At 40.3% G+C, this 26,113-nt stretch overlaps 1 protein-coding gene across 5 annotated transcripts in view; it reads left to right on the plus strand.

The window, feature by feature from the left end:
• myo16 (myosin XVI) overlaps positions 1–26,113 on the plus strand; it is a 125,777-nt gene that overhangs the window by 77,833 nt on the left and 21,831 nt on the right. For all 5 annotated transcript variants that reach the window (XM_028435756.1, XM_028435759.1, XM_028435758.1 and 2 more), the window contains 6 exons: positions 2,738–2,890; positions 3,037–3,237; positions 4,984–5,059; positions 7,432–7,628; positions 8,673–8,753; positions 11,217–11,422. In XM_028435756.1, the coding sequence (XP_028291557.1) occupies positions 2,738–2,890; positions 3,037–3,237; positions 4,984–5,059; positions 7,432–7,628; positions 8,673–8,753; positions 11,217–11,422 (914 nt within the window). The remainder of the gene's footprint in view (positions 1–2,737; positions 2,891–3,036; positions 3,238–4,983; positions 5,060–7,431; positions 7,629–8,672; positions 8,754–11,216; positions 11,423–26,113) is intronic.

Raw genomic sequence — 26,113 nt, forward strand, 5'->3', positions numbered from 1 at the left:
TATAATTTTTATCAATAAAAAAAACTTGAAAACTTTATTTTTTCTTACTCTCTATGGCTGCTGGGAAATGTTCCAGCACCTCCTGTGACCCTGTACGGCACATGTGTCAAACTCATGGCCCGGGGCCAAATCCGGCCCTTTGGAGCATCCAAACTCAGCCCACAGGAGAAAGTAAAAAGGACAGAGAAAACATGAATCATTGTGTAAATGAAATCCAACAGTATTTGCAGGTTATCACAGTTTTCCTGGTGCTTATATTGCATGATGGCAGTCATTTCTGATGTTAAACTTAAATCTTTCAAAATTCTTAAATTTTCCTCCAAGTGTTACATAATATTTCCCTTATTTAAATAGAAATTGGTCACAAAATCAAGGAAGTTTAAAGTGAAGATCCTGTTGGGACTGATATCTATCACTTACTGCTTGGATATTGTCAGTTTCTTTTATATTTTGTATTTGTATTTGTGAAATTATGCTGAAATTACTAATTTTCCCGCATAAAATCTGTGGCCCAGTTGAGATCAAACTGCTCCGTATTTGGCCCCTGAACTAAAATGGGTTTGACTGCCCACTAATCCAATTCAAGCAACCACTGCCAAAAATAGATTTTCCAGGAGGAAAAGCGCGTTTAAAAGCAGAATTGACGAGGGAATTAAAGGTCTTTATGCTAATTGATTTTCTACCACGATGATATTATATTTGAAGAATTCATTAGTAAGATTTTTTTAAGAAATTTGTGTCAACATATAGCGCACGGCTTGTGTTTTATGATGAGTTATTTCTAGGACCCTCTGTGTATTTATATTGTAATGGTCACAGAAAATTACTGCATGTGTGACCTTATATGACTGGCCTGTAAATCTGCCATGAGCACGACTGTGTTTGTGTCAGAGTAGGAGAACTACTTCCTGCCACTCTTACCCTTCCTCCCTGTGGAGTTCTGAGTTTATTAGAGACAGTGTGTGTTTCCCTTTGCTTTCGTCCTCATACTTGACAACAGTGTTTGTGTTACAAAGATGACTGTCGCTTTAAGTATGTAATAATCCATAATAGACGTGACAGTGTAACCTTCGGTCATAGATCATACAAAATGTCAGCATAGTAACAAAAAAAAAAGATTAAAAAAAGAGTGAGAGACGGAATGGATGTCAGTGGATGTCTATTTTCTTCAGATGTATCTCCACTGAGAATTAGCGCCTTCTATTAATAACAACATGTTCAAGACACGCTGTGCTACCAACCCACAGAGGAGAGAGGCGGAGGAGTACGTTCTGGATAAACAAATACAATGGGCTCTTAGAGTAGTAGGCACATCAGTGACAAACAAGCTCTGACATGTTTGTACACACCAGTACACACATGCAGAAACATACACAAGCGCGGCATGATCGGGGCCATTAGAGCTTGTTAATTAGCAGTGTCTTTGTCAGGGATGTGTTGTACCTGCTCAGCACATTGGTAATGAGCTAACTCAATCAACCACCTGCTGAGACTAAGCCTTTAATGGACTAGACTAGCTTGAAGACAAACACTGATGAGAGGTGAGCAGGACTTCACCCCCTGCGCTGTGAAACAACACACAGGATCAGCACTTTTCAATCAAGCAGAGGCCAGACTCCAAATGTGGGTCACACCTCCAGTCAACAACAATCAGCTGAATTGCTGCCTCATAGGAAGACCGTGCGCATGTTGTCCTTAAAGCTGCAGTATGTAGAATTGTGAGAAACAACCACATTCCCCCATCCACTCCTATCATCCCTTACCGAAATCCTTGTGGACACGCACAACTGTGGAGCTCTAAGCGACCTTTTTCTCAATAGAGAATAGTGACAAATCTAGGGACTTTATCTTGCGCTTGGATTTCTAAAGGTCATTTACATGGCCAAGATGAGGGAGCCAAGGTCCCGTTTTCTATCAGAACACTTTGAATTACAATATGCTCATAGATTATTATGGATTTTTGAACAAATGAAGCAAAAATTTAAAAAAGTACACACTGCAGCTTTAAGTGTTAATGTATATAAAAGCATGCATGAAAGGTTCGTTGAAGTAAATGTAATGACAGTATAGTTTGTGTCCCTGTTATTTTTAAGCTGGGATAGGTTTACTGCACAATCCTAAGTACGATAAGAAAGTACAGAAAATAAAATGGTTGTGTGAACCAATTTTGTAAAAATACTTATACATACACGTAAAAAGAAAAAGCGTGGCTGCCACCACCAACATGCACAATGCACAATTCATACGTAAATTGTTGCAGGTTTACACTTTTACACTACAACACTATACTATAGCATCGTCCTTATTTTTGTCCAAAGCTAAATGAGATGCAGGCGTTGCCCTTATCCCCCTCTTGTTAGATCTATTTTACAAATTGCATCAACGTGACAGTTCACATTTGAGCCTCCATGCCAGTGCTCCACACACACATGCCAGACGGACCCAATTTATCGTCTACTCCCTCTCCTGTGATTGGTTGACTCCTCTCTCAGGAGAAGTTTGTATGCCTGCATTCACACGTTGTTTACAGTATGCTGAATAAGCAGAAAAGGCTCCACCGAAAGCTTCTCATATGTTGAGTGTTACAGAAATCTGTGTTTGGAAGTCAATCTGTTCATGGCCCACAAACTGTAGCGATTGTATCGTTGCTGATTAAACAACTACTTTTAGCCTCATTTTTGTGAGCACTGAGACTTCAGGTTGCTTATGGGTTGTTTTGTGTTTGTTTACGTTTCAGCTGTGTGTAAATATGACCAACGAACGCCTTAGGCAGTTTGTCTCGGAGGTTCTCTTCCAGCAAGAGCAGAAAGAGTGTTTGCAAGAAGGCATCGCCATGGAGACCTCCTGCTGCTCCAGCACCCAGCCTGCCATTCTGGACTTCTTTCTTCAGGTACCATTTTCTTCTGATCTGGACGAGTGCAGTCCACTCTGGATTTGTATGTGACTCAATGTTGCCAGGCCTTAACCAATATTTTCATTGAGTGAAAAACTTTCATATGATCATTAGTTTTACGATAACTAACGCCTCCTTTGTAGAAGCCTCAGGGAATTCTGTGCGTGTTGGACGAGGAGAGCCAAAGTCTTCGTCCCATGGAGCAGACCCTGTACAAGAGACTGTCAGCACAGCTTGATTCTAACCCAACTCAGGGACTCTCTCTCACCACCAAGGATGGTAACGGGAACCCTCCACCCAAAGACCAAGGCCCGGCCTTTACAGTCAGCCACTACGCAGGACAGGTACGTCTGTCTGTTGTGATCACTCACTTCTGTCAACATCGTTTATTTCTGGGTCCGTCCAGTTATTTAAATCAGGGCTGTAACTCATTAGAAGCTCTATTATGAATGTATACAGATAAATCATTTGGAGTCAAAATCTGAAATTGACTCAATTTGTTTCTTAAAAAATCTGCCGCTAGGCCATTCATTGATCTGCTGCACTCCCATATAACTCACACATACCCTTATAGTCCAGTTTGACTTCCATTAAGATCTTTGATTGATTAATTGATGTCTTTTTTTGAAACTTGTAAAATGATAACAGAACAATAGTTTAAAAAAAAAAAATATGAATGACAATAGCATAAATGGACTATTGATTTGATCCACAACCACTTAAACCTCAATGTACCAAAAGGAGTATAAAGAAGATTAAACGTCTATAATCCTACCTCTTTATTCACTCTTGATTTTGTATTGTCCATCCATCCATCCATCCATTTTCAGACCCGCTTTGTTCTATTTCAGGTGTCTGCCGTTGCCCATCTTCGACTCACATTTTGTATTTTTATGTTATTAAATACAACTAACAATACAATTATTTACCCATATATCATCGTACAATCAATCTACATATTCACAATAGTGACAATAACTAATCAGTATTACTCAAAACAGAAAAAAACAACAAAAAAAGAACCGGTGATTAGTAAATCCCCTCTTCATTTTGAACGTTTCTCAGAGAACATGCAAACTCCACTTAAAAAAACCAAGGTGTGCACTAATGTGTGTTTAAAATCTTTCCAAGGAACTCTGCAATGCTGAGAACTTTCTATACAGCTATGTTTAGCTTAGGGTCACACCAGGGATGTCCCGATACAACTTTTTCATTTCCGATATGATACCGATATTGCAGCCTTATGTATCGGCCGATACCGATATTGATCCGATATCAGCATGAATCATCCACTTTTTTTTTTCTCTCTCTCTCTCTCTTTTCTTTAATAAAAAAATAATAATAATTACTTATTTTGTAGTGTAAAATGTTAGAAAAGGCTTGATCAAACAGAGATCAATAGTCAGCAACAGTAGGTATGAGAAAAACTCACCTTTGTAACCAATTGGTTACATACATTTTTAACCTTCATCATAAAATCTACAGTATTCTACATTTGAATAAAATAAATAAAACATGAATTGAAAAAAAGGAATTTTGAATCCGATATCCGATATTCGTTTTCAAGCTAATATCGGATTGAGAAATCCCTAGTTCACACATTATGTGAAATATAATTAAATAAATACTATGGTTGAGTGAATATAATGGCTGGCTTTATACACACCAGGAAAATAAAAAATGATTCCACATACCTGAGACACCTTGACATTTACACTCATTCTGTTGCCTCTAGCATTATATTTACAGCTAATCTGGGTCATTCCTGTATCTTACAGTCTATGCACACATGGAAGTTTGTCACATGTTCAGAAGTTCTCTGCGTCTAAACATTACAAACATGTTTTTGTGTTTAAATAAGGTATTATCATAGATGTGAATGTGAAGCTTGTTACAGTTAACAATGAGTAAAAAAATAACATAAGTAACAGTTTAGAAAACATAATGTCTTTGGATCTAATGATGGATTCATCATGAAACAATTGTGATTTAAACATATAAATCTGAATATAATTCAGATCCAAAAGCTTGTTTTCAGTTAGATAAAACTATATTAAAAAAATGTGTGTGTTTGCTTTTATGTTTGGCAGATTTCTTATGACCTCACAGGAACTCTAACAAAAAACAAGGATACCCTCCCACAGAATCTGCTGCACATCATCAAGTGTAAGTACCCACCAAATAACACACACATGAACGTCATTTACCTGATTACAAAGACTCACTCCTACACAAACAAACGTCACATTGAAGTGTGTGTGTGTGTGTGTGTGTGTGTGTGTGTGTGTGTCCCTAATGCCGTAGACAGCACCTTTCTGTGTGTAAATTCTCAATCAGAGTTGCCAGATGTGGGGTGTTGTGGTTTAGGGACACAGGCAGTCGTTGTGCCGCTGCCAAGCTAGCTCTGTGTCCGGCAGGCTAATTGCAATAATTTCCATGATGAGGCTAATCTTCTAAAGACTTGCCATTCATTCACACTCTGCTGTTCATCTGACAACTTTATGCTCTGATGCTTTTAATCCACACACATAGTATACAATGTTTTTTTTTTTTCTTCTGTTTTTTTTAAAGCGTGTCATTCTCGTGCTTGATGCCTTGTTCAAGCAAGAGAAAGTGTTCGGTACAAACTTCAAATTTGAATTCTGAATTTTATTTTGGCAGTCTTTAGACAAACAAAAAAACAGAACAAACAACACTCAAGTGTCTAATTCTTCAGCCGAAACAGTGGAGGTTGAAGCAAAAGCATACACACCTACCCCATCACAAAAAACTAAACAATTTCATTAAATTCATATTTATTTATATAGCGCAAATTATAACAAGCCTCTAGATAAAAACACACACATACAGACAAAAAAAACAACTTGTATTACTATTTTTACAATACAGATTCAGTATATATACTGTATATATATTCAGTATACAGTCAGTTTATTCAGTATAATACTTAAGTATTGCCACACTAAAGTTAATTGATGAATTTTGTTTATTAAGTATTAATATATTTTAAACTATTATATACATATTCTATTCTATTGCTGTCCTAGGTAAAGTTGTACTCTTCTTTCTTATACTTACTAATGATATGTCGTAAAAAGCTTTTTAGATTTTAAAAGAAACCAAAGATGTTTTTGTAGTTATTCTTATGAGAGTAAATGCAATTTAATTTATTGTAATAAACAAAAATTTCTCCTAGTAAAAATGTGGGTGATTAAGAGACCAGATTGCTACAGATTTATTCAGAAAATAAGAAGGAAGTCTGGAGAAGGATCTAAAATACCATTTCCCACATATACTGTATGTTTTTTTGTTTTTGTAGTATATTGGTTTATTAATATGTAGCCTACCTGGTAGGAGTGTGACGATATCTCGATACGGCAATACATCGCGAAATTTTTCGCACAATTGATTATCGATATGCTCGCGCTAAGTATCGATTTTATTTAGGTTTTTTTTTTTTCCAAAACCTTTTCTGCTTTTTCACTAAAATGTGCAGGTACGTCTTCACAGAAATTTTGTCACTGTTTGTTGAAGGAACCAATATGTTGTTTACTGGAATATTGCACTATAATGGTGTCACTGGTAAGAAAGACCCTATTTTTTTGTTTCCAGAAAGCACTATTGGAGATACTTATTCATTTACATTGGTATGTTGACACTTATTTACAGAAATGTTGCACTAAAATAGTGTCACTGTTCATAGGACACTTTTTCAGTTTATTGTCTTTCAGAGATATAAAATAAAAATTAGATTTTTTCACTTGATCTTTTTTTTTCTTGTTATGTCATAGCTTATCGTAGATTGATTTCTGACCAATATATCGATATTTGCAGTATCATATCGTGAGATAATCGTTATTGTGAGCTTTTTATCGCGTATCGTGAGGTACCCAGAGGTTCCCACCCCTACTACCTGGTATACTTTCAACCAAATTTTATTAAAAATTTAAATGTCTAAATATTTAAAATCTAAATATTATTTATTCTAGGTGTTAATAATCGGTCATAAATACAAATAATAGAAACAAATATATCTAATGTAAAGTGTCCAAAAGCTAACCTCTTAGAGCTGTAAGACCCTGTCATTCAAACAAAGACTACATTGTTACTATTACTTTCCTAGCTGAGTAATGATGTCTTTTAGATTGAGCTTGTTTGTTTTTCTGTGTAAATTGCGTGTAGCAGCCATCATCCTCTCCTCCTTCCCTCTCTGTCTGCTTCTCTTCTTTCATATGAGAGCCACACACCCACCTACACATGCATGTTGTTTGGCTTTCTCAATGAACTCATTGTTGTTGTGTGCTGCTCCACGTGTTGTCGGGTGATCGTCCCGCCCTCTCTTGTTAGCACACTGTTTATATACAGCATCCTGCTTTACTCTGAGATCTTATAATTAATTACATACACCCCACTTTTATTTTTCTCTTTTTCTTTCCTTCTTCCTCTGTTCCATTATTCCACCCCTTTTTCCACCAATACTGTTGCGGCTCTTACTCTTCACTTATTCCCTCCTTGTGTTTGTGCTTTGTGGCCCACAGCCAGTGAGAGTGTGTTACTACAGCAGCTCTTCCAGTCCAAGCTGACTGAGACTGGTTCTTTGGTGCCAGCAGCCCAGGGCCGTGTTGGGCTGAGGGGGCCTAAAGTAGCCTCGCTTCTCCACAGGATGCCTTCAGCTTCTCTTGCAAATGTCAGCTCAGTGCCCCATCAACCCCGGAGGTACAATGATCTTACCAAGGTACGGTACATCGGGCCCAGAGGAGTCCAACCTTCCAGAAAAGTATAACCAAATAACTTATCCACGTAACTGAAGACTTTCTCTCCAGCAAAGGAATATTCTGTCATTTAAATGTAGAAAGAGTAAAATTATTTTCTTAGGAAAACACTTGTGATCTTTACCCAACAGTATTACATCTAGCTTATTAGAGTTAGATTTTTTGTACAACAATAGGCCCACAGAAATAAAACCTACAGATGCATATAATAATACAACAATAATAATAATGTGGTTCACTCTACTGTTCTCTATCTTTTTCTTCATCTGTTACATGTGTTTTTAATGAGCCTCTGTTCAGCTTGTATACACATGTGTAAAAAGGCTCAGTGGCCATCTTATAGCCGTCATCATACAGCAAAGGCTTACATAAGGCCAATTTTGCCACTCTGATGTGTTCCTGCTGTCCTATGTGAGAACATTATGTAACCATGCTGTTATTGTAACACAAGCGTGTAAATGGGTCAATGTCAGTCGATGTGTTGATGTTAAATGAGAAAGATGTGTGTAGATCAGGTGTTGTTTAGAGATTGTTTAGTATCCCAACATCGTCACTATATGTTTGTTTGTCATTATCAACAAAACAGTGTTGATGGGAAATGGCCTGTGAGACACGGAAAATCATTTGAATCTTCCTTTTAGACGAGACCAGGGCTGCTTTCTGAACGGGCAAAGCACCCCAAACTTAAAGGAAATCTCAGGTGGAAGTTTATACTTTATATGTGTACAAGAAAATTAAGATAAAAATGAGCTGCTTGAATACATTTGACTTTGAAACAAATTGGTGACACTGTTACTGTAGGTCTCCTTTATAGTTTCAATCCATCCTTTTATTTATATATATTTAAGACAAACAATTAAACGCCAGCAAAAACATAACCTCCTTGATGTAGGTAGTGATCATGGCACCATGATCAGGATCACTGATCCAGATAACTGCCAATATCTGGCAAAGAGGATATTTGAATGCTCTTGTTTAAATAATATTTCTCTCTTTTTTTTGGCCAGATTTTGAAGAAAAAGGGCTCAAGCTCCTTCCTCCAGCGACTGGAGCGCTGTGGACCAATCACTGTGTCCGTGCAGCTAAGGGTATGAACCATCATTATTGCATTTTATATTTGTTTTAAGACTAAGTGTGTCATCTGTGATCACTTTCTGCGTGGCATTTACTGTCCTGTGCATAAACATAAGAGGGAAGTATTTGGTTATATTTTGTTTTTGTATTAATTTTGCATCCTCTGTAAATCATGTGTTGACTAAGTTTAAGTTGAATGAGTCTAAGTTGGATTCGTGCAGTTGTTGCTCAGTGTGATCAGAGCCTGCTTCTACCTTTTTTTTAAAATTACCTCTCGGGATTTAATAAAGTATTTTCTGATTCCGATTCTGACTAATATGATTTATTTAATACCTTTTTAAGGTGGTTAGAGGGGAACAGTGAGTTTAACAGTTTAGAGAAGCAGCTCCTTTGGTCTCAATGAAGCCAGTGTTGCACAATTTCACTTGTGAAATTGTGGTCAATGAGTCCCTTGAGGAATGGCAGAGAAGTATAGACTTGGCTGAAGAATGATGCTGAAGGCAAACATAAAGGCCTCCACATGAATGAATGCACAATGAACAACAACCACTGTGTACTGAGTGCATGCGTATGTTTGGAGAGAGGACGGCAATACGCATGCTGCCCAACAAGTGGGACTGATGTACTGATGTGGAACATAATGGGATGAAGTGTGTACACTGACGTCATGACGAGACGAGGCAGCGACGGATGACTGGATAATCATTCACATTCAAAAGGAAAAGAGCTTCTGGGTTTTTGCATTGGTACAGAATACGCAGCCTCACGACATTAAACAATCTGGTGTATTTTTAAAAGGAGAAGAATTAGAAATTGTCTCGGAATTTAAATACCTTGGTGTGACCCTTGACTCCACATTCAGTTTTAAAAAAAACATGTAAAAAGAATCTTGAATACAGTCAAATTTAATCGACAACATTTTAAAGGAGACATATCATGCATTTAAATCTGTCCTTTTTACATATAAATCATGCAGTTGTGGTCTATATAAAGCAGAACTGCAATTTGGGTCTGAATTTTGGCCATTTTTCTCGGTGCTTGTGTTAGTTCACTTGTTAGGGTTCTGCAGGTTCATCATCTTCATTTTCATCTCGCTCCGCCGGGTCCGACTGGCTTGAACATGTAAGGCTGGATGGACAAGTCTTCTGTTGTTGACATTTTGTAAATAACCTGTTAATAAAAAGTTTCTGCGCCGCTACATAACCGTATCTCTTCTATCAAACTACAAAAATGGCCGAGCAGGGTGGAGTTGAACCTAGTGTCATCTCTGCAAACCTGGAGAGGGGGCGGGGTATGAAGTGTCTCATTTGCATTTAAAGAGATCGCACCAAAATGAGTTGCTCTCAGAAGCACATCAGAAAAGGGGTAGAAAAGGGGTGGAGCTATAATAATGAGGAATTCAGACCCAAGCATTGCAGTTCCGCTTTATATAGACCACAACTGTATGATTTATATGTAAAAAGGAAGGACTTAAATGCATGATATGTCTCCTTTAAAACTAAGCTCAATGTGTGGCTTAAAGCAAACCAGCCTTGTGACCATTAAGTGACTCTTCTTTTACTTGTACTTATTCATTTCTGTTACATTGTTTGTTGTATTTTCTGCATTTCTGTCATCTGCCTAGGGACTACGGATGCAAATTAGTCCTGTAGCTATAATCCGGCATATTTACGTCTGTTTTTGTTGTTTCAATGCAGATGTTCATTAATGTGCATTGTCCCTATCAAATAAGGAAAATATGTGATCTTTTCTACATTCAGAATATTTCTAAAATGTGTGTTTTTGGTTTAAAAAAAAAAGGTTATATTTATTTATTTTTACAATATAGGAAAGGATTTTTACTGTCCAATAATTTCAGAAGCGGTTTATTCAACTTCAACCCAAGATTAAAATAAATGTCACTCCTTTATATCCTACTTAAACATCTAAAAATCCAATCAAAAATTAAATCTATTATTTGTCTCTTATCAAATCCTGTTGTTTTTTATATGTAAATGGAAGTATATGTTATTGTGTACTTGCATTTTTCCCTTTATATTTTATTGTATATTTTCTGTAATTTGTATTATTTTATGGTGACAATTGTACATTCTGTCCAGGGACTCCAGATGAAATATAGTCTTCTGGCAAAATTTGGTCAATTTTTTGTATTGATATTAATGTACACTGTCCCTGTTAAATAAACCAATAAATAAATAAATCATCCCATTTCAGGGATCTCAAACAGCCGATTTCTAGCCTCATCACACCTGATTGTAAGGAGAGGCAGACAGTTTTTTCTGGATAACATTGTGAACATGTTGGATTACAGACATTTAGAGTGAATAATACACCAAATTAGGAACAGAATTGTTTCCCTGCGTTTTCATGGTGAATAAAAATTACAAACCTTCACCCTAACGTGTTACTATTTAAGCACAACTTGTTCTGTGGGGAGCATGACTTTGAATAAACCTCCTCTTCTGTTTCTCTTTCAGAACTCGTTGTCGGAGATCATCAGTCGATTACAAAGCTGTACTCCCCACTTTGTGGAGTGTGTATGTCCCAATCCCAAAGGCCAGCCAGATTCCTTCAACAGCCTCCATGTTTCCACACAGCTGCAGTACATCGGGGTGCTTGACATGGTGCGAATGATCCGTTATGGATACCCTGTACGCCTTTCATTCCCAGGCTTCCTCAGCAGGTTAGTGCTCCGCGTCATCTCCAAATTTTGACTTCTGAAGGTAATGGTTTATATTTGTGTGCTTATTTATTCTCTCTGCGAATCCGCTGTAATGGAAAGCTCTTAATGGTAATGGCCCTGCTTTGGCTTTGTGTTTACCCGGCTGATCTCAGTTGCACGGATGCATTACGCTCCTTTGAGTCACGGTAACCTCTGTCACTTTCCACATGATGCGTCCCGCAGGTCAGAGCGACCTGGAAGCTTGCCAGCACTTGACTATTTCCAAGTGAATACACAAGTATAAGCTATACCTGAGTCATTTTTAAATGCACTGACACAATGGAGTTGAGAAGTCACAGCAACCCACATTGTTCAAAGTGCAATTTAACCTTGAGCGTCTTTTTCGAGGATAGGAGAACATTGCTGCTGATGAGTGCTACTATCACATTTCTTGTGTTAGCCCGACTCGCAGCCGTTATTAACTAGTCAGTCGTGTGTAAGGTCACCGTGCCCCACAGTTTCGACTATGATACTCCCCCGTCACCTGTATTCCTTTTTTATCTTGCAATAAACCACCTTTGCCCACAAATATGTAGATTCCTACAAGTCGATTAAGTTCACATTTAGCAGTTTGGTGCTTGTGAATACATTGTTTATATTTTCTAACTCTTTAAACCAAAGAAAATCCCTAGAATATAACTTCCTCTGTCTCCTAAATCTCTTTCTTCCTTCCTTCTTATTCCATCTCGCACATCCTCATCCTCTCTGTTTCTCTTTAATTTTGGGGATAAAGGGATTATCATGTGAACATTCCTCTAAGATAATAAGAGATGGCATCGCTACTCACATGACCTCGCCAAAAGTTTCCACTGCTCTGTTGGAAGCATCATCACATCTCTATTATCAAACACACCTGCAAACATGATCATAACCTTGCAAAATGAAACCAGCAGAAGATGAGAATCAAAATGAGATTCCACACTTTTATGTGCTGATAAGATTTTTTTAAATGACAAGAAAAAAAAACAAAGTCGAAACACTATCTGGTAAAGTCAAAGGATGCATAAACTTAATTTAAAGCGTCTGTGTTAAACTCAAGGCTTGGGGGCCAAATCCGGCCCTTTAGGGTGTACTCACACTGGCAACTGGGGCCGTTCCAAGCTCACAGCAGGAATCCCCCCCTCCCTGTCCCTTGTCTGACACGGTAGAACGGACGTGATCACCAGCTCAACTCGGTTCCCACAGAGAAACACATCACGTTAATTTATGACACACGTATGGCGTTACGTCACCATTAAGCGACTCTGGGTTTGTTGTTGACAGTATATTCTGTTAATTTCATATTTTCTGTTGCGTAGGGTAACTATAAACCAAGATTTACCCAGACACGTGCTCTTTTCACGGACTGGGTTTCCCAGGGCCCCGGAACGCATCACGTTAATTTAAATGACCGTAACTCTGCTCATATTTGTTCTATCGGAGAAATTCCAACAGTTTATGAAAGATAATAAGTTGCTCTTTACAGCCAGTGTCAGTACATTGCGGTAATTTTACTCACACGTAACGGAAACATTAAAGATGCTGCTTTGTTCTGACGAAATCGACACAAGGAACAGAGAGAACCAAGTGAGTGAGAAAGAAAGATTAAAACAGACCAAATTACGGTGGATTTATTAAAAATGAAAGACACTCTGACGATAAAAACCACCATGAATGGAGGTTCAAATGGATTTGAAAACAAAGGAGGAAACTGAGCCTATAAAGGTAAGATCAGTTTAATTTCTGGATCAATAAATGTCATTCTGATTTTGTGGAGCTAGTCTTTGTGTACATTAATGTAAGTGTAAATAGATGCTTTTAATGTGTGAGACAATTTAGGACAGAGTATTTGTGTGTTTGTTTAAACTTTGTGTGTGTGTCTGTGTCCATCTGAGTATATTTATCTCCATCACTTTCAGTTTTCCTTTTGATGAACATGACATTATCTAACTCTTCTTTTATTTCTTCTTCTTTAAGCCTATGCAGAGTGGACACGCCCCTCCCTGGACATTAAAACCATGAGCTGATCCTAGTTTCCATCATCTGATCTAGACCCATCACTTCTACAGACAACAGACAGAATAAAACTCAGAGTCAACATGGGACCATGGGATGCACTTATTTATTGAAATGTATATTAAATGATTATTTAATGTTCTGTAATTTTATTTTTTAGATGTTTTTAATTGTTTCAATAATTTAGAGACTTAAGGAACAGATTGTTATAATGCATAATAAAGGTGATTTACTTGAGTCATCACTAATTTCAGATTGTTTTTAAGTCTTTGTATAAAAATACTTTAACAGGACAACAATGATGTGCAGAGCTGCAGTAATGTTGGCTTCATATAATAATAATAATAACAACAACCACTGCACACGCCACCAGAGAAGCTTCCAGTGAATAATTTACAAAAAAAAAAAGTTCACTGATGGTGACATTGAGATCTCAATGTCACCATCAGTGAACTTTTTTTTTTTTTTTGTAAATTATTCACTGGAAGCTTAGATATTGTGTGACAAAGATATCAAAGTTTGTTGTTTTGAGAAGAGTCATATTTATGATTAAAAGTTATGATTGTATTATATTCTAAAGTTTAGAATTATCTGGCTCGTCTTCCTTTCTTTCTGTTCTCAGCATAACCATATATTTAGTTCTACAAAATGTGTTTACAGCTAATTTTACTGATTATTGTTACACATCATCCTGCATGTGCATTATATACAGTATAAATGTGTAGATTTAACCAACTGTTGGAGAAACCATTTTATTAAATACAAAGCAAACAGAAAAACAAAGGTAGAAATAGTGTATTTAAATTATGAAATTAGTGAGTTGTTAAAGTGCTGAGGTGCAGCGGAGGGTCGTCTTCTGCAAAGACGTGATGATGAGGGGTCCGAGTAAAACCCAAAATTCCATGGTAATTTTGAGGGTATAAACATGCATATAAACTCATTACTGGTATATTAACTCATATAAACCAAAAAATATAGAAATGGGACATTTTACGGCTGCAAATGTGTAACAAATTACTGGTATTTTGAGAACAGGACACGTGTAGATTTCTGAGCAATTTATTATAGTTGTGCAGGACTAACAGGAACTCCACATACTGAAAATTGGCATTGCCACATGTGCACTAACACGACACGACCTAAGAAGAGAACTAAAATAAGATTAAAAATAAATAAATAGTTGCAAAAATTTGCAGTCTTGTTCCAGGTTCTGCAGTCATAATATTCCCATCCTTGTACTTCCAATGTTTAAATGTTTTGTTTTTAAGGTTCATGTTACATTTTGCAAAAGGTTGCACTTTATTTCTGGCCTAGCCAACCACATGTGTCCTGTCCACAAAATACCAGTAATATGTTACACATTGGCAGTAGTAAAATGTCCATTTCCATATTTTCTGGTTTATATGGGTTAATATACCAGTAATATGTGTTTATATGTATATTTATACCCTCGGAAATACCCGGATCTGATGATGAGCTGCTACACTCCGTTACTGTCCCGCTGTCGGCTGAACAAAGAGAAGTCCTGACTTTCATGTTGTCCTCTTCCTCCATGAGTTCTCTGTGGTGGTGTTCATATATATCAGGTAACGCCAACTCTGAACTTTTCATCGGCTAACGAGCACTTCTGACACCGCTATCATTGCGGAATGCGGATGTTTATGTGCCGTAAAGCGTCGCGCAGTACCAACGTCATCACATTTTGCGCGGGTCGAGTTGTGCGTGCGCATGCTCGGCCAACCGTGCCAGTCTGGCACGCTGTTTGGACCACCTCTTCCAGCAGGACCATCGGGCCGTTAAACCCCCTGCGGTGCAGTTCACACCTACGCAGATCAGACAATGGCCCCCCATGGTTTCACACATGCACAGAGCTGGTTAGGAACGGCCCTGGTTGCCAGTGTGAGTACACCCTTAGAGGATTAAATTTGGCCAACAGGAGAAAGCAGAAATGACAGAAAACATTAATCATTGTGTAAATGACCAACTAATTCAATATTCCCATGCTTATATCACATGATGGCAGTCGTTTTCAATCTCAGATCATTGAAAGAGCTTCAGTTCTCAAATTAAATAAAAATTGGTCACAAAATCAAGGAAATTGAAAGTTAGGATCCTCCAGGGACTGATATCTGTCACTCATTACTTGAATATTGTCAGTGCCTTACATACTTTACATATCATTTATATGTGGAAGTGGAATGTTGAAATTGCTTGATTTCCCTGCCCATAATCTGTGGCCCTCTTGAGATTAAACTGGTCCATGATTTAAAATGTCTTTGATGTATTTTCCATGTGAAGTGCAGGTATAGTTAGAATGACATTAATATCAAACGAGCACATTACCAAAGTGAAACCCTGACACTTACACATGCCGCACAACGCTAAAGATTTCCCAATGTTTTGATGTTGGACTGCGAAGCATAAAAGCTTAGATCAAAAACATATTTATGCTTAAAGATGATTTTTTTCAGTGAACCTTTTTTATCTTTCAAACTATTTAGAATTTATTAAGAATGAATATAAAATATAAATATCAAAACAGAATATTACTACCACCATCATAAAGACATAACCTCCTCTCTGACAACATGTGGTTCACTTGAATATTGATAAAGAAAACACAAGCCTTGATGTTCAAGAACAAATGAAAAAACAAACTAATTCTCATGTATCAGTCTGGGTTTGGTTACACAACAATTTCCAAGTATTTGCAGACATCAACAAATCCCAGTGAGAGCCATGAGCCACATTTACAGAAAAAGAGAAGTGGCCAGCCCAACAAAAGCTCTGAGTGTGGTTGTGGCTCATGAAGGAGGTCAAACAAGAACCCAGAGTAAAATTGAAAGCCCTGCTTTACAAACTTAGCTTGATGGATGCCTGTTTTTGCAAAAACCTGCACAAGATCGTTGCTGCTTCATTACCTGGAATAACTTTAGTAATACATGATACCAAAGCATCTGCTTTTTCTCTTAAGATCATAAAGAGAATTGAAGATTTAATAAATTGTTTTAAGAGGTTATAAATTTGGTTGAGGTTACGTTGTGTGATTTTTACCTCACACTTGCAGTTGATGCTTAAAAACCCTGAAACCTTTTCTGTGGGGGGAATATAACCAAAAGTCTTTACAAGCATGATTTGCAGTTTACTGGACTGCAGTTGTTTCTGCAAAGTTTGTGAAAGCAAGTGGAGATACAGATATCTCCTTAAAAAGTGTTTTCTGATTGATTTATCCCTCTTGCTGGTTGTTCATTAAAGCTGTGCTGTGATTTAAACAGTCCGTCTGAGCAAATGAAGCTGTCGGAGGTACTGGATGTACTGAGCTCCTCCTCACCTAATGTCTTTGTTTCAATTTGTAGTATTTATGTATTTGTATTTTCTTCTTTGTCTTCCTAATATCATAGATTAGTGATTCTCAAACTTTTTTGGCTCAAGTACCCCATTTCTCTTACTATTAAATGCAAGTACCTTCTTTGTCCAACTCCAACATTTTGCTCAGAATACTGTGAAAAAACGAGAGTTACGTATGTAACTACGGTTCTATGAATCCTGGATGACCGCCAAAGGCGGTGCTTAAAGCACTGGTTGTTCCATCTCGCGCATGCGCAGGTTGAGTAATTATATCAACAAAGTCACCTGTGACCCCTGGATGACCCGGAGAGTCTATATCTACCGGTGTCATCAGGTGATCTGTTCCTGTCAAAATCTTCTCGCGAGGACACAAGGATCCTGAGTGACAGGATGCTCTGGCGGTCATCCAGGATTCATAGAACCGTAGTTACATACGTAACTCTCGTTCTATTTCATCCTTACTGACCGCCAGAGGTGGTGCTTAAAGCACTGGATGACTTATACCAGAAAGGTCACGAAAGAATCCTCACCTACACAAGGCATGAAGCTGTGGACAGCACGGCCATTGCCATAGGCTGGACACCAGCAACGTTCACCTTGTAGAAACGTCCAAAGGTGCATGATGAGGACCAGGTAGCTGCAACACAGATGTCCTGCAGGGGAACGCCCCTCAAGGCGGCCCATGACGCGGCCATGCCTCTAGTAGAATGGCACTTTACGCCCTGAGGCACCGGGATGTTCAGTGCACTATAGGCATACTGAATGACCTCCACTACCCAGTGAGAGAGTCTCTCTTTAGAAAGTGCGGTTCCCTTTCTACAGCCTCCATGGCAGACGAAAAGGCAGTCTGTCGTTCGTAGGCTAGCTGTCGCCTCCATGTAAGCCTTAAGCGCCCGCACGGGGCACAACAGTGTTGACGGCTTGCCATTCCCCCCAGAGGAGCCCGGAGGACTGAAGGCAGCCAACTCGATAGGCTGGTTCACATGATGAGGGGGCAGCCGCTTTGGCAAAAACGAAGGATTTGGCCTGAGACTCACCCCAGAGCCATCAGCCTTCCAGCGGAGACATGCCTGGCTCACTGACAGCGCATGCAGCTCCCCCACACGTTTCGCCGTAGCCACAGCAAGAAGAAAGGCCGTCTTGAGAGACAGCCACTTCAAATCAGTGTGTCCCAGCGGCTCAAAGGGCGGCTGGGAAAGGGACTGAAGGACAACTTGCAAGTCCCATGCTGGCGACCCATAGACCCGACGTGGTCTAAGTCTCTGAGTCCCTTTCAAAAACTGCTTGACCAGATAATGTGATCCCACTGTCTGGCCATCCACCTTTGTATGATTGGCCGAGATAGCAGCCACATGCACCCTGAGGGTGGAAGTAGTCCTGTTTTTGTCAAAAACTGACTGCAGGAAACGTAGTATTGCCACCACTGAACATGCTCCCGGCACCTCGTTGTGAGTGTGACACCACTCCACAAATAGCCTCCACCTGTTAGCGTAAAGCGCCCTGGTGGATGGTGCTCAACAGTTCAAAATTGTGTGTGCAACCGCCCTATCGCAGGACGCCAAAAGTGGGTCCACGACTATAGGGGCCACAAGAACAGCCTCAGACTACCCAGACTCGGGTGCCATATGCAGCCGTTGACCTGAGACAGGAGGTCTTTCCTCTCCGGAAGACGCCACGGTGTCCCCCGCAGGAGTTTGAGCAACAGCGGGAACCATGGTCTTCCTGGCCAGCATGGGGCAACCAGAAGCAGGCGGAGACCACCTTGCTGGGCCCTGTGAAGCGTTGCTGGTATGAGGGGGAGTGGAAGAAATGCATAAAGTAGGCCATCTGGCCAGGTATGCGCCAGGGCGCCCCGCCCTAGGGGGCTGGTCTCCTCTCTCAGAGAGAACCAGAGAGGGCAGTGAGTCGTCGCCTCTGAGGCAAAGAGGTCCACTGCTGCTCTGCCAAACGTGGCCCATATCACAGCCACCACCTCTGTGTGAAGTCTCCACTCCCCGGATGGAGGCTTCTGACGGGAGAGGAGATCCGCGGCAGTGTTCCCGAGACCAGGAACATGCATTGCCCGGAGGCTCCGGAAGTTGGGGTAAGCCCACATGAGAAGCCGGTGTGCCACCCGCAGACACGTCAGAGATCTGGTGCCGCCCTGGTGGTTGATGTGGTACACAGCTGAGGTATTGTCTGACCGGACGAGAACATGCCAATCTTTCAGAACAGGGAGAAAGTGCCTGAGCGCCAGGAATACAGCCTGAAGTTCCAACACATTTTTGTGCTGCCGCTTCTGCTGGGCACTCCACAGGCCCCTGACAGTCCTGGACTGCCACACAGCACCCCAACCTATAAGAGAGGCGTCCGTCTCGACAACCTCCTGGCGGGAGGCTACCCTCCCCATGGGTACACCCGACATTAAGTATTCCCTCCTCCAGGGTCGAAGGGAAAGGAGACACTGGGCAGACACCCTGATCACCTTTTGCCGGTGGCGGCTGGGGTCTAAATGCAGGCTGTTCATCCAAACCTGAAACGGGCGCAGTGCTAGAAGCCCCAGTGGTACGACTATGGATGCCGAGGCTAACATCCCCATGAGTCGCAGCACCAGGCCATACTGCAGGAGGGCGCCATGCCGGAAACGCCGTAGAAGGCCGAGGATGGCGGAGACTCACTCTGGAGAGATGGAGGCCCGCGTTACTGATGAATCCAGCACAAGCCCCAAGTACCTCACCACCTGGCTGGGTACGAGGTTGCTCTTGGCATAATTCACCTTGAGGCCTAGATTTCCTAAGTGACTGATAAGAGCAGCAGTCTCCCTCAACACCTGCTCCTGAGTCGGGGAAAGGACGAGCCAGTCGTCCAGATAGGGGAGTATTGAAACTCCGCTGGCCTGTAGCGGTGACAGAGCAGCTGCCACACACCGGGTAAATATTCGAGGGGCCAGGGATAGCCCAAACGGCAGAACCCTGAACTGATAAACCTTGTCCATGAACATGAAACGAAGGAACGGTCTGTGATGAGGGGCAATGGGAACATGAAAGTAAGCGTCTTTCAGATCCACCGTCACCAGCCAGTCTCCTGCTGAGACAGTCCGAAGGACATCTGCTACACGCAGCATATGGAAGGGGAGAACTTTGAGAAACTGGTTCAACCCCCTCAAGTCCAGGATCGAGCGAAATCCGCCCTCTTTTTTGGGCACAAGAAAATAAGTGGAGTAAAACCCGCTGAGGCAAGCCTCCGGTTCCACTAGCTCTATGGTACCCTTCCCCAGAAGGGTGACTACCTCGTGACGTAGCACAAGGGATTTTACGGGATCTGTAACCACAGTGCGTTTGATCCCGCTGAATGTAGGGGGCCGGCCGGAATGTGAACCCTCTGGATAGCGTGGACTGTGCGAGCCAGACCTGGCGCTATCGTTGACATTAGCCTGCCTAGCTCCCTGGTCATAAGCGCGAATGTCTGCAATGAGGCATCGCTGAGGGACTGAGCAGCAGGCTCCCCCCCGGAATCCTGCAAGGTACTCGACAAAGCCAGTACCAGGTGTGACAGAGAATTACCTAACCGTCCCATTTGGGCAGCAATGTTATAACTGCGAGTCAGAAGATCGTCAGTCAATCTGCACTGAGGCCGGGGGCAGCGTGCATCCGGTCTCACAGCCTCATCTGGGGAAACTATCAGAGCTGCAATGGCGGTCTCTACTGGAGCTAGCTGTTCCAAGCCAAAGCTGCCAGCATCATGCATGGCTGCCAGAGCCCTGCCATCGCTTGTATGATGGGAGAGAACCCTCGAGTCAGGCCAGCATCTGTGGAGCTCCGCCATGTACGGGTCAGAGGGAGGCACCACAAAGGCCGAGGTGTTGGGGGCCTGCCTGAAAAAAGCATTTGCCGTTCGGGTAGGGACCGGGGCATCATCCAACCCAAGGCGTGCCAAGGTCGTGCACATTGCCGACTGCACAGTGCCACAGCTGGACTCTGAACCTAGAGAAGAGGTCCTACTAGAACCCTCTGAAAATGCATGAGAAGCCTGTGAGGAAAGCTCCCCATGCCCATCCCCGTCAGCGTCACCAAACAGGGTACATGATGCTGCCGTGGACAGCGCATCCTCCTCCTGAAGGTGGGATGGACCTGCAACAGGGTTAGCCGCGAAGGCTGGCGCACCGGGCTCTGCCTGTAGGTTAAGCAAGATGGCCTTAATCTGAGCAAACTCGGTGGTGAGAGCATCCACCTTATTAGCCAGAGCATCCTCGTCTTCCGAGGAGGATCGCCAGACGCTGTGCCGGCATGCTTAGCAACGCCGGTGGCTCTACCTGAAGAGGGCAGGTCTATTGTGCCCTCAGCCTCAGCCAACCCGGAGAGTCGCAGTGCATGAGGCATAAAACTGCAGTTCATGCACGAATTACCGGACACCCCCTCTCTTAGGTGATCAATGCCCAGGCAAGCAGGACACTGATCGTGACCGTCCTCTGCCTGAAGGGGGGCCATGCAGGAGAGACACAATTGGCAGTCAATTCTTCTCCAATTCTTCCTAATAGTAATTAATATTATTAATAATATTATATGAATAACAATTACACAATTATTATTATATGAATAACAATTACACAATAATTATATGAATAACAATTACACAAATTATTATTATATGAATAACAATTACACAAATTAATATTTTATGAATAATAATTACACAAATTATTATAATATGAACAACAACTATTATGAATAATAGTTATTATGATAATTATATTAATTATATACAATAATAATTAAATTAATAATAGTTATATTGATAACCGCCGAGCTGCAGCGGCTTCAATGAAGGAACTTCACTCAGGCCAGCGTGCGCACCGGTCTGGAGTGATCTAACTGTGCTCCCAGTGAATCTAACTGGAGCAACACCACAAACGCAGTGTGCACACTGCGCGGCGAAGACACACTCAATACCGGCCGCCGCTTAGCAGCAACGTGCTGGGAGGTCCGCTAACGATGCTAACAGAGCAGCATACAGCACAGCAGATTAACCGTAGCCGTTTAATCCCTGAAAAGAGACAGCGGCGTAGCCGCGGAGCTTCCGAGTCTGAACCAGCACACAATCGCAAGGCGAAACACCGCCGATGACATCAAAGTGTACGGTACTCACCACCTCAGGCATCCCCTGGTAAACTGGTCACTAAGTCCCAGCCCCACTTAAGGAAAAACAGCGAGTCGCAGCTTCTAGCGGACGAGAACACTCAAAGCGCCAACCTTACGGTTCTGAAGCTACAAGCGACAAGCTGTGAATAGCAACAACCTACCTGCTATTGTTATCCGCAATCGCGAGAAGATAGAAGGAACAGATCACCTGATGACACCGGTAGATATAGACTCTTCGGGTCATCCAGGGGTCACAGGTGACTTTGTTGATATAATTACTCGACCTGCACATGCGCGAGATGGAACACCCAGTGCTTTAAGCACCGCCTCTGGCGGTCAGTAAGGATGAAATAGAACAACTATACAACATAATGATGGAATAAATGAGTGATAACACACGTTTTAAAGAATCTCATCATGTAAATAAGTGGAATGAAAAGGTAAATAGTGCTTCCTAAATAGATTTATTTCATTTATGGTCGCATCTCCCCCCTGATGTGGACTGATCCTTGTATTTTCAAATCATGTTCTAAAGAAAATAAAGTTCTATGATCATTTTGTGTGTTTTTTGTTTGTTCTTTTCATTATCCAGTATATTTTTCTCTTAACTTGTGCATTATTGTTGTTGTTTTTGTGTGTTGTTGGTAGTATTTAGATTATTCCATCTCAGTGTGTGTGTTTTTGGTGTCATTTTGTTGTTTTTTTTGTCGTTTGTCTGTTGTTTTTATTATTCAGTTTATTTTTCTCTTTTTTGTTGTTTTGTGAGTTGCTGGTAATATCTAGTATTAAACATAAAAATTTTAAAACCCCATATTTTTAATGCATTCATTTGTTAATTTTCCCCTCTCTCTCTCTCTCTCTCAAGTACCCCATGTAGTGCCATCGCGTACCCCCATTTGAGAAACACTGTTATAGATAACACAGTAACCTCAGTCTTTTTTCTATATCTCGTATTCTTCTCACTTCTTACTATTTACCGGCCTTTCTCAGGAAAGGTCTAATCAAAAGGACAGGGCTATAAATCAACCATTAATCTCGACATTCTTCAACAAACCAAAGACACACACACACACACACACACACAAACTGAAGCACCTTCATGAGTCGGACAGGCTGCTTGAAGGAAATTACATTAGTGACCTGGTAACCTGAGTGATTTATGAGGAAATCTGTTTTACTGTTGCTTTTATTTGTCTTTTATGATACACTCTAGTGTTTTGTGGATTGGGTTTATTTCATGACTGTGTATAGGTCAAATGCCTCTTGTTCCTTTAAGTCCCAGACATCAGTGAGTGCCTGAACGCAGCAGGTCAAACATTATGCTTGTTAACCCTATTACAGATTTTCCCAAGACAAACTAAGTCAAATTACGCATCTGTGCACATCAGTCTTGTTAAGTCATTGATTAATATTTAAACTTTAGTATCACTTCAATACAGTTTAATCTGATTAGTGTTGATTTTCAACAGGTCTGAGGTAAATATCAATTTAATTTAACAATGCTTAACTATCAGCATTGTTGAAGCTATTGCCGAAATATAGCAATAAATATAATGTATTCTACCTACATGTACTCAGACACTGTCTGTCTGTGAAATATACTTTTTAGTTCATAAAAATCCTTCTATGACCGGCAGCGTCAGAGTAGAAGTGAATGCTTCATATTTTATAGTAATGGTTGTATTGTTAGCACGCTGTCCCAGTGGTCACCGGTGGTCCTTTGGTCACATTGTGTCATGTTAGTGCAGCGTGGTTTTCCATTTAAACTCTTATCACAGGAGCTATTTCACATTTTTGACCCCCTTGGGTCTCGTAAAAAGCAAAGATCATCAATGATTTTCATATCCTCGTATGAAAGGTTGTGGGTTTACAAAGTTTCTTTATGTTTTATGAGGCCGTGGAGATAGCATGAGGCTGTGTGTAACGCTAGCATTAGCATACAGAGAGAGAGAAGGTTAGGGAGAGTTCAAACAGGGCCCTACTTCTGCAAATCAAACACGTCACATATTTACGTGCACTCACTTACTCACTATTGACAACACAAGTGGTTTATGTTTCCAGCCATCTGCTTGTTATATTTGCCTCAATAGTTATGTGACATCATCAGCTGACCTTCCTCTTCACTGGCCACAGAGGAAACAAACCATTCACTGGGGATAAGTAGGAATTATAGCATTTTTCTTATTTTGGGAAATATTTTCTATAATTGCCTACATAATTTTTATGGATCACATTACAGTGCTATTAGTTTAAGGGTTGCAGTTATAACATGATGTAATCAAGTCGAACATAAAACCACTTAAAAGTATTGATTTTTGATGGTTACTAACCTCATAAACCATCAAAGTTTAATCCAACAATACGTAAATTCTATTAGCTCTCATCATAAGCCTTTTTGATATTGTGTAACAGATTACAGTATCTGTATTTATAATTTTTGTGCTTTGATATTTTGATTTTTCATAATGACAGCACTTTTTAAATCACAAAGCCTGCTGTCATGCTGTGCGGAGTTCCAGTGCCATCTAGAGAAAATTACATTTCAAAACAAATTTTATTGTATTCATTATACGTCATAATAAAACTACATCAGACAGATTTAAAATGGGATCAAATCTGTTTTTAAGAGCTGCGTTTTCACAACTAAATCACAAACCTAGAACCAATGGAAAGAAATGAAGCATATAGCATGCATGTAAATATACACACATAGATACACATAACGCCACGTACGACCCTCTATAGATGCACACTTGATTTAGTAGGTTTCTTTCCAGTTGTCTCCGATGTTAGACGTGGCACCTCTGTTCTGATCTGTGGCTTTGTGAACAATAAAAAAAGATTTATCAGTCAGTTGTGACATTCACAGGTGGTAAAGCTCTAAGCTCAGCTGTCTAAGATGTTATACTGTATTTATGAAACACATACAAACGTACACACACTTCCTCTTGATTAAAGCCGTGTTGTTAAACATTTCAGATATACTGACACTTTTTTCACACCAGATTGAATTAATTCCAGTAAAAAGATCTGCTTTTTCTGGCATTAAGACTAATAAAATAATTATTGGATTGTTTTAATCTCATTGGCTCAGTTTGTTTGGATAGGAATTGTGACAAGGCATGATTGGTTGGTTTTATTTTAAATGTTTACCTAATATCTGAATGAATGAATGGAAGTTACTAGACTTCCAATTACTCTATTATTTATCAAGTCTTCTAAACTTGGTCATAGTAGTCTGCTGAAGCTCCACGACGCAGTTTTCACTTAGAACCAGATGCAGCTCTATCACAAAGAAAATAAGTCACTTAGTTATTTAATTAACAGTTTTTTACTTAATTATGTATGTTTTCTTTTCTCTTTCTTTCTTTCTTCAGTGTTTATTCTTTTTATTTGTAATATTTCTCCAGCCTCTGTAACACAGGTAATTTCCCCCTGGGTTAAATAAAGTATTTCTGATTCTGTTTACTTCTCAAGCCATTCTTATGACATTCATGTGCTTGGACTGTGTATGTAATCTCCAAGCTGTGAGGAAGCCACTATGAACCTCGCTGCAGCACAGATGTGGCCCACCTATCGAAACCTTAGATGTCGAGTTTAAAAAGGGTTTGTCTAAGTCTCCGTCACCACCACTCCTGATCTTCCCCTTCTACTACGGCCACTAAAATAGTTTATTTATGAGAACAATATTTTTTCTTTAACAAAAAGTTTTAGTTTGTATGTTTAGGTTCTGAGTAATCAAGCTAATGTTTTAATAGTTTTCAAGAAAAACTTCAAGCCATATGTCCATTTGCCATAAAGGTGCAGTTTGTAGATTCTGTGAGAGTGGAATGGAAACAACCACGCTCCCTCCTCCCCTCCCTGTTTCGAATCCTCGTGAACATGCACAACTGTTAAGTCACCGTAATTAACCCCATCTTGTCCAAGCCATGGGTCATTTGCTAGGCTTAGCATTACGTCAAACCATGAACAACATCTCACTGCCACAAAAGTCACATTTTTAAAGGGGCATAGGGAAGGATAAAAAAATGAACATTCATTTTAAGTCTTTTAATGCTAATAGGTGATGAAACATTCTAAACCAAATAGAATGAGCCCACACACATTTCTCCCTATTGCCTTGAACAGACTGTGTGATGCATTTTGTACTGCAATTAAAGGGTTGAATTTCCCACGCAGTCCTGCGGACGTG

This window comes from Gouania willdenowi, chromosome 21 (assembly GCF_900634775.1).
Source record: "Gouania willdenowi chromosome 21, fGouWil2.1, whole genome shotgun sequence".
In the NCBI taxonomy this organism is placed as follows: Eukaryota; Metazoa; Chordata; class Actinopteri; order Blenniiformes; family Gobiesocidae; genus Gouania; species Gouania willdenowi.